This window comes from Lepidochelys kempii, chromosome 26, assembly GCF_965140265.1.
Source record: "Lepidochelys kempii isolate rLepKem1 chromosome 26, rLepKem1.hap2, whole genome shotgun sequence".
In the NCBI taxonomy this organism is placed as follows: domain Eukaryota; kingdom Metazoa; phylum Chordata; order Testudines; family Cheloniidae; genus Lepidochelys; species Lepidochelys kempii.
This window is the reverse complement of record NC_133281.1, coordinates 11,310,758-11,320,833: the sequence shown is the minus strand read 5'-3', so window position 1 is coordinate 11,320,833 and position 10,076 is coordinate 11,310,758. Positions and strand designations below refer to the sequence as shown.

Here is a 10,076-nt window from a genome sequence, read left to right as displayed (position 1 = left end):
TTAATGGGAGTTGAGGGTTCTCAACTATTTGAAAAATCTAGCCACTTATTTAGGTGCCTAAACAGGAATTAGGTTCCCAACTAAGCACCAAGCTTGACTTTTTTTCTTCAGGCTCCAGCAGGATAAAGTCCTGACTGATTTCCTCTCTGGTATTGTCCAAAAATACTTTTGACATTGTCATATAGCTAATATCCAACATTTTCAGGGTGACTCAGAATATATTTCTGGCAGAAAAGAAAGATTAACGAGCACTGCACTATTAAATCCACTTTTAACAATTTATTCACAAGTTGTCACTGTTGTTGTCATTTTGCTAAACTTGTATTTGTATCCTTGTTACCGTGTACAAAGGTTCAATCCTTTTCTGACAATATTAACATTAAAAAAATAGGGTTCCTAAGGAGGCAAAGTTTCTTGCTTTGCCTCCATAAATCTGTAAGTAGGAATTCAAGGTATCAATAGACAAACATAAAAAACAAACCAATACGTACAAAACTAACAGTGTGCATCTTGTCCTTGATTTGGATCAGTTAAACACCAACTTGGAAATGAATCCCTTGCTCTCAGCTCCTATTCTGGATCCTGTGACCTGGCTTAACCGATGTGAAGTTTGTGTTAGCATGTATAACTCAAAAGGCACTCAAAGGTCACAAGTTCCTGAGCTTAAGTGGGATACAGATTCCCAATGAAAAGTTAAAACAAGATGTTACAGAAAGCCAAAAAGTTAAAAAAAACCCTGATATTTGGTATACACAAATATGTTAGGAGTCAACTGAACCCTTGCTGAAAACTGTGGTTATGTCAACAGAAAGACTCATAAGGGGTGGACAATACACCTTTGTAGACTTCTCAGTACATAAAAAAAATGCATTTCCGAATGAACTTGTCCAAAAATTTCAGACTTGTCTTTCTTACTGTTACTAAAAAATGAGGAACAGAAGATAAAAAATATTTTCCACAAAGTTTAAAAAAATGGCCTAAGACCAAGAAAAACAAATATACATATGACATGTGGAAGGCTTAAAAACTAAAATGGGTCAGAAAAACTGTACAACAGTTAAATAACTATAAGGAAAATAAAAGAAAAACGTAGTCCTGATGTAAGGGCCACTGGAGTCAGTGGAATTTGGAGCTTGCTATTTACAGTTCTGTTACAAAAAGAGCGCAACCCAGTGGTTAGCAATGGAAAGGCTTTTTTTACCCAAATCTAACAAGTAATCTGGAATTTTACGAAGAGGTTAGTAACATTTCATTCACACAGATTCACTTTTATCAGTTAGGCTCAGATTTTGCCCCACCGCCCCCCAACAACAACAACAAAAAAACAGAAACAAACAAATCTGTAACAGATTTCATACAAACTTGGAATGGCTGTTCTCTGCTAATGTAGAACAGAAAATACACGTGAAAAAATGTATGGTATAACTAGTTTTAGCCTATGTGGTTTCAGATCTTTTTTTCAGATATGCATAGGAATATACTGAGGATAAAAAAGTAGCTGTATATATTTATCTGCTACAGTATAAGGCCTTTGTTTATTTCTCATAGCTCTGTGTGTAAGCAGGGCATTAACTTAAAGCAGGCATACAGTTATAAAAGTGCTATTGTGTTCCACTAAACAGGTCTCTCAGTTTTCTGGGCTATCTAGCAGCCCGTCACTCTCAGTTCTCTTCTCTGGTGATGTATATAGGAAGTTACAGCAGATATACAGAGGGAAGATCAGAAGTCTGCTGTCCAAGTTCATTACTACTTGTTCCTGTAAAGCAAATATGAAGAAACATTTTTAAAGAAGTTTAGAACAATAATTCATACTGCTGAACAAAAATAAAGCGTGGTACATAATTTAGAAGTGCTAGAACAGATTTGAGTGAAACAGCAAACGACTGGAGATTCCATTTAATTGTATGTTACCACCAAAAAGAAGATGAAAACATCACAGAACTTAAAACATTTTATAAATTCATAGCACTGGGTATGAAGAAAAAAAAAAACCAATAATGAATCCAAGGTTATATAATTCATTCCCTCTCCTTCACTACACATGACTAGCCACCTGAAAATGAATAGTTTTATCATACCTCAACTTTGCCAAAACATTCTCTCCCCTGCCAAGCCTCTCCCTATCTCACTCTCTCAATCCCCTTAAATCAGCGACAAGGATCAGTCAGCGCAGGCGGTGGCCAAACCATCAGAGAGTCTCCCCAGGCAATCGCCTACCATTTAGAGGTTTCAGCAGACTGGATAAAACACAAGATCTGCATAGATTTTAATATTTAATATTAAGCTACTTGCTACTAAAATTGGAAAAACTGCGCCAATTGTATCTACAAATTTTGTTAACAGTCTAATGTTATTTTTGGCTAGCTATGAAAAGGTTCCCTCTCACTAGCTTGTTAAATCAAACCTGGTTAATTTCTCAAGTGTTAGAATTCTGGTTAACTATCATTCTTAAAGACATTAAGATAAATGGTGTGTATCTTCAGCAGCACCCTGAGAATTTCATTACAGCCACGAACGAAATCCAACTAAATATTCTGATTTAGTTCTCCCATTTAAACTAGAAATATTAACTTCCATTATGTGTGGCAGAAGCATTTTAAAATTTCATGTCTGCAACTACAAAATGTAATTGAATTATTTTTTAAAGGTCACTGATGATTTTCTCAATATTCTTGATGATTTAGACTATTACTAGATTTTAAAAAAAGACACACAAACATACCTGATCTTTCTCAAGGGTCAGGATCTGATATCCTGTGGTTCTACTGCAAATAAGTTTTCCATTGTTATCAAAAGAGGCTAGACGTAGCCTAGGGGTATAATGAAAGTTAAATTACTTGATTAAGCCTCCTGTAACTTTTTTTTTCTGAGGCTAAAGGAAGAAGTCAGCTTCATAGAATCATAGAATATCAGGGTTGGAAGGGACCCCAGAAGGTCATCTAGTCCAACCCCCTGCTCGAAGCAGGACCAATTCCCAGTTAAATCATCCCAGCCAGGGCTTTGTCAAGCCTGACCTTAAAAACCTCTAAGGAAGGAGATTCTACCACCTCCCTAGGTAACGCATTCCAGTGTTTCACCACCCTCTTAGTGAAAAAGTTTTTCCTAATATCCAATCTAAACCTCCCCCACTGCAACTTGAGACCATTACTCCTCGTTCTGTCATCTGCTACCATTGAGAACAGTCTCGAGCCATCCTCTTTGGAACCCCCTTTCAGGGAGTTGAAAGCAGCTATCAAATCCCCCCTCATTCTTCTCTTCTGCAGGCTAAACAATCCCAGCTCCCTCAGCCTCTCCTCATAACTCATGTGTTCCAGTCCCCTAATCATTTTTGTTGCCCTTCGCTGGACTCTCTCCAATTTATCCACATCCTTCTTGAAGTGTGGGGCCCAAAACTGGACACAGTACTCCAGATGAGGCCTCACCAATGTCGAATAGAGGGGAACGATCACGTCCCTCGATCTGCTCGCTATGCCCCTACTTATACATCCCAAAATGCCATTGGCCTTCTTGGCAACAAGGGCACACTGCTGACTCATATCCAGCTTCTCGTCCACTGTCACCCCTAGGTCCTTTTCCGCAGAAGCTTCTCACAGGGAGACAGGAGCACACACATTGTCATAAAGCATATTTTGTGCCAATGAAGTTGTCATCTGTTAATGAACCAATTCCAGTACGAAATCAGTTGAAATACTGACTTTAAACATATTTTTCAGTGAAATGAATGGTTAGCCATTTTTCACCTGAACGCAATGTTTCTCCGTGGTTGGAGACTGACTGATCCACTGCATGGCTGATTCAGTGTGTTTCTTTTGAAAATGATGTAGCGATTTGTATACGTGACAAGCAGATCAAAGCCAAAGTTGAATCCAGTCCATCGCCAGCAGTACTAAAGAACAGAGAAAACATGTAAGACCTATTTTATTTCAATGGGCTATACGAGTAAAAATATAGCACATTTCACTCTGAAGGATCCCAAAGCACTTCATAGCCTTACATACAAAGGCCCAAAATCTGCATCTGATCCACATATCCCAATATTTGCATGAAGTCCTACTGAAACAGTGAACTCTGCATGGGCGCAAGTGTCCGCTCAGACAGATGTGATTGAAGAATCAGGGATTACTTCACCTGCCACTGAAATGCAGCCACTTCTGGGGTGCGACACACCTATCTTACCTCACATAACAAACTTACAGACCAGTTTCTGTACACCTCATAGGAGCACTGCCAACTGGAAACAGAAGAGGTGTTTAGATAGGATAGTTACGCAATTGCCTACATTGGAATTTGGTTAGGCCACAAGCTTTAGCAGCCACCTAACCCTTACATAGAGCCATGGAATTATACACAATCAGGTTTCAATTTAAAACCATCTGTCCGTAAAAGATTTTATAATGCACCAATTGCCAGAGGATCTCTAGGCAACATAACTCCAGAGCCCTCTGGACCATGGGTTAAATATATGCATGAAGTGATTACTTCAAACAACAGATCCTTCGGTTAAATGATTTTAGCGTGCAGTTGGGAAACACGTCCTTCACCTTTCTAATGCTCTTCCATAAGGCCTGCTATATAAGGATATAAACACGATATTCCTGTATTAAGAACTAATCTTTAGATGTTTACTACCAAATTGTGATGTAATCTTGAGCATTAATGAGTTCTATTGCAGAAGGTGACCAAAATTGGCACTGTGGGGTTCCACGTTTAATGTCAGTGATTTGCATAATATGCTCAGTTTATGGAAGTAAATATATCTTTGTCCAATTGCCAGTCCTGAAAAGTCAATCTGCAACCTGAGAGGCAAGCAAAGTTATTTCCTTGTCACGCCCCGTCACCAATGAAGTTTTCTAAAGCCAAATTAGGCCAGACACCTAGTCAACTGTATTATCTTCAAACGATCCTCTCAGGCGCACCTGGACAGCCTCAATCTCTTCAAAAGCTTTGCTCAGGTGTAAATAATCAGAATTAAACAAACAATTCTGTATAGGAAGAAATTACATACATCTTTGCAGGTGCGTTGCTTCTCCAGAACAGTGTCACTTTTCAGAGCAGAACTAATATTTTACAGATGATGTTATGCACACTATATTTAAAATTGTATTTTAAAAAAATTAATGATTTCTATTACTTTGCAAAAGTCATAATTAAGCATCTCAGGAGTTTCAAACAACAACTTCATTTCCCCCCCCTCTAAAAACGCTACACATTCAGACTTTGTTTTATAGTACTATCATGATGACTTTAGTAGTATTTTGCTAGAAACTAGAAAAGCTGACAAGCATTTAAAGAAGAAGGAGCTTTGTTTATTTGTGAAAATATCATTTCCATTAAAATCTTCCTTTTTGGTGCAGTTTCTGAAAAAAGCCACTGAAGACAAAGTTTCTGAAAATATGTAACACTTTCGAGATAGCTTAGTTTTGTACAAATTAAGATATAGTTTATACATACATCACCATCCTTTGCAAGCTTCCTACCACACCTCATGCTGTTTCCTTCAAGTTCTTCTTTATTAATTTCTTGAGGCCTATGAATGTATGAAGTACACCATTTTGAGAATGATTTGACAATTTATTGTTCACTTGTAAGAAAAAGATCACAGCAGCAGCAAGAAAATGCTCTGTGGAATTTTAGCATAAGTCAGCTCCTAAATCAGAAAACAAGTCAGATTCTTATTGTATTTTTATCGGATATGCTTTTACTAAATATAAGCCTTCCAGTTCAGTTTTTTGTCTGGCTCTGGCTTCTAGCTCAGTTTTGCTTCTGAATTGAGCCAATACATGTCAGTGAGACAAAACCTGACTGAAAACCACCCAATTTAAAAAAATAACAGTTTCTTGCATTTCTCCAGCCAAATGAAAAATAAGACATTGAAAGCTTCTGCCTCAAATATTGAATGTTTTTAGTAACATACATAGATTCATAAAACAAGGTAAGTGCCCTGAGGGCACATTCAGATCAAGGAACCCTGTTACAATTCAGCTGAAATTTATAGCATTGATGGGAGTCTAACCATGTTGCTGCCTAACGGGGCTAAATGACATGATCTATTCACACGACTTTTTACCTGTACTGTAAGGAGGACAAGTGGGACAAATGGGATGCAAATGGGTTCTCTGATTTTGTTATTTTTGTAATGTAGACACACTCTGACAGTATTTACCTGCAATTCAGAAGGACTACATACAGACAGATCATCTACCAGAATAATAATTGGACCCTCCAAACTAACAGATCGTATAAATTACTGTTGCCATCTGACTATGGGACTTCGCAGAAAAGCAGTGTAATCAAGAGCACCTAAGCATGCTAAATTACTCTTAAAAATTCAAAAGCAGTCTGAAACAGCAATCAAAATAGTAACAGGCCACTTACTGCATTTCTTGCCATTATAAACACACGCTTGTAGCTACAGCACTGAAAATATCAACTAAGTAATCTGTGGCCTTTTTCTAGATTTTATAAAGAGCACTAGTCATAGAAGATTAAATACTTTATAAAGAGATTGTTAATTGGGACAATTAAGTGGGATATAAACATAATAAAAGTCTACAAAACTGGCCATAGAATTGGCCCTCGAGCTCCTGCAGGGGACCGGGGTCTGGGACCTGCCCCACTCCACAGAGCTCCCAGAAGCAGCGACATGTGCCCCCTCCAGTTCCTACACACAGGGGCAGCCAGGGGGCTCCGCACGCTGCCCCCACCCCAAGCGCTGCCCCTGCAGCTCCCATTGGCTGGGAACCGCAGCCAATGGGAGCTGCAGGGGCGGCGCCAGTGGACAGGGCAGCATGCAGAGCTGCCTGGCCGCATCTCCGCTGCTTGAGCTAAGTGCCACCTGAAGCCTGCACCCCTGACCCCCTCCTATGTTCCAACCCCCCGCCCCAGTCTTCATCCCCCTCCCGCCCTCCAAACCCCTCAGTCCCTGACCGGAGTACCCTCCTGTACCCTGAATTCTTCATTTCTGGCCCCACCCCAGAGCCTGCACACCCAGCTAGGGCCCTCACCCGCTCCTCAACTCCCAACTTTGTGAGCAGTCATGGGCCGCCATACAATTTCCACACCCAGATGTGGCCCTCAGGCCAAAAAGTTTGCCCACCCCTGTGATAGTCGGTCAAATATGTTACCAATTACTGGCAATGAAGACGTGCACTGTGGATACAGAATTTCATTCTTTCTGGCAGAATAGTGGTTAGTTTTCAAAATCATTAACAAATTAAGTTTCTAGTTATACATTAAGCTCTTTTTACTAGTCCCTCCAAGTAGCTACAAAAATTCAAAAAGCTTAACCATTCAACAGTTTAAACTAACCACTTAGACAGCATTACTCCTTATTTACTCCTTCACATAACTGAAGGACCAGGGGTCACCCAGTGAAATTAATAGGCAGCAGGTTTAAAACAAACAAAAGGAAGCACTTCTTCACACTACCTGTGGAACTCATTGCCAGGGGATGTTGTGAAGGCCAAAACAATAACTGGATTCAAAAAAAGAATTAGATAAGTTCCTGGAGGATAGCTCCACTGACTATTAGGCAAGATCACTGGGGATGCAACCCCATGCTCTGGGAGTCCCTAGCCTTTGACTGGCAGAATCTGGGAGTGGACAACAGGGGATGGATCATTCAGTAACTGCCCTGTTCATTCCCTCTGAAACTCCTGCAATTGGCCACTGTCAGAAGACAGTATACCAGGCAAGAAGGATCACTAGTCTGACCCAGTATGGCTGTTCTTATGTACCAAAAAGTATAACAGAATTTAATTCTGAATATTTACCCAGATAAAAAACTAAAGTGGAAAATTAAAGTAGACTAATCTGCAGCTTCTGTCATTTCCCTTGAACTACTGTAGGCACAAAGATCTATTTCAGCACACAAAACTACATTAATGCTAACATAAAAAGTAAGCCTACTTCAGGTTTACTGTAGGTAAGACATGTTTTGATGACTGGATCCAGTACTATGTGATAACAGCTCAAACGTTTCAAGAAGAGTGAAGAAAGTTCACACCCCTTTAGTTGCAAACTACTTTACTGAAGTGGGAAGGGTTGTTACTTCTGGCCTCTCAAGTATAGCAAAATGTTGAATTATGCAGCACTGCTCTAACATCCCACAAGGGCAGTAATGTGTATGAAGAGTAAAATACACTTTTAATACAAAATCATTTTCATTTCTGTAGTCTCAAAATAGCATGTGCCCCATTAATACATGCACCAGATGGGATATGAAAATAAAACTACATCACTTCATGAAGCTCTGTAGGTGACAAACAGTTTTCACATATTGTTCAATTACTGGGTTTGTGGTTTTGGTTAACTCTTCAGGAAATGTCAAATACTATAGTGTCTTATAGCTGCACCTATCAAAGAAAGAAAGAGACAGAGAGAAAGTTGAGCTGGGAGCAGGGCAACTGGCCTGGATGAAATATGGGGAAATTTCTGATCATCAAGTTATTCTTTTACTCACCCATTTGCCTTCTAACTTCCAGATACCTTCCTTCCTACATAGCAATACCTGGCATCTCTTTTCTTATTTGAAATGTTAATTAAGGACCCCAGCTGCCTCTGTCCTGGGTCCCAGGTGGATGTGTTCTGCTGACAAGCAGTGGAGCCTCTCGAGTTGCAAATCAAAATCTGGTTCTCTCTGGGATTTGTAATGTCACAGACCAAATCCCGAAATGAGGAAGTACTAAAACATAGCACCGAGGGCAGTATCTCCCTCCTACACAATCCCAGAGCAGAAAGGGATAGGAAGAAGAGATTAGCTAGTTTTACTAAAACCTGGACAAAACGCTGTTCAATAAAATTAGCTAGAGAATCACTGAAAAATCCCTGAGACATCTGATTTCCTTATACAAACCTACACAATTTTCACTGATAAAGCGAAGAAATTATATTTGCCAAATCACTCTCCAGCTCTACCCAACATTAAACAAATACAATATAAGAAAGCTATCAACAGAATAAATGAAGCAGAAAAAACTAAAATCTACATTTGTTCTGAGACGTCTGGATTCATAGACAGTAGTACTAAAGGCTTGTTGAACACAATTTTTTCTGTTACATTAAACTGCTTAATTGTTTCAAAATGTTAAGCTAACAGCTTCTCTTTTCACTTTAGTTTTGGATGTGATCAAGAAAGGTATCAAAAAGCCTTTGTTTAGCAGTACATATCAGATAGACATTAATATTAATAAAGTAAATTCTTCAACAGCAACAGCAGCACTGAAATACCCTTAAGTGAGATTAGCTTTATCTGCCTCGTTTTCACTGTCTAATATTTGACTTCATACTAAGCTCTGGCTCTGCTCCTCCTCTTTCTTGATGTCTCAAGCCTAATAACACAGCTGTAACACTCACTGTGCAATGTTTTACTAAATGCCAGATACACTACAACTCTGGCATTTTCTACCTGGAAAAATGTTCAGTTCTCGTAATACACTTTATTTAATGTAAGATTAAAGAGTAGTAAAAAAACCTCATAACTGCATACTTCATTTGCCCTTCTAAGATAATGCTGTTGCCATGAAGAGGCATCTGACAAGCAAGTTTAAAAAAACAACAACAACAAGCAGCATTCCCTAGCCTAGCTAGTACATGCACATATTTTCTAAAATGACAGATGCTGGGTTGGCAGAACTGATGCAAGAAAACCGAAGTAAAAAGGGAGACAAACGGCAGGCCACAAAACTAAGAGTGTTAGTTACCTTTATAAATAAGGTTTCAGAGTAACAGCCGTGTTAGTCTGTATTCGCAAAAAGAAAAGGAGGACTTGTGGCACCTTAGAGACTAACCAATTTATTTGAGCATGAGCTTTCGTGAGCTACAGCTCACTTCAGCAGATGCATCTGATGAAGTGAGCTGTAGCTCACGAAAGCTTATGCTCAAATAAATTGGTTAGTCTCTAAGGTGCCACAAGTACTCCTTTCCTTTATAAATAAGAACAGTTTTAGAAAGCCCTCTAATACTGAAGAGGCTACAAAGCAACATTATCCTCTCCCTTCTCCCCCTGTTTTGCCTCAGTTATCATATCTATAAAGAAATGAAATGACCTGTTCAAGGTCAGACAGCAAGTCAGTGAA

General features: G+C 39.2%; 1 protein-coding gene across 4 annotated transcripts in view; it reads right to left on the bottom strand.

Annotated features, from left to right (window-relative positions):
* Positions 1–264: 264 nt before the first annotated feature.
* The window catches only part of GMCL1 (germ cell-less 1, spermatogenesis associated), a 33,180-nt gene continuing 23,368 nt past the window's right edge, over positions 265–10,076 (bottom strand). For all 4 annotated transcript variants that reach the window (XM_073325216.1, XM_073325219.1, XM_073325218.1 and 1 more), the window contains 4 exons: positions 5,452–5,527; positions 3,741–3,886; positions 2,723–2,810; positions 265–1,756 (listed from right to left, as the gene is read on the bottom strand). In XM_073325216.1, the coding sequence (XP_073181317.1) occupies positions 1,628–1,756; positions 2,723–2,810; positions 3,741–3,886; positions 5,452–5,527 (439 nt within the window). In that variant the 3' untranslated portion in view covers positions 265–1,627. The remainder of the gene's footprint in view (positions 1,757–2,722; positions 2,811–3,740; positions 3,887–5,451; positions 5,528–10,076) is intronic.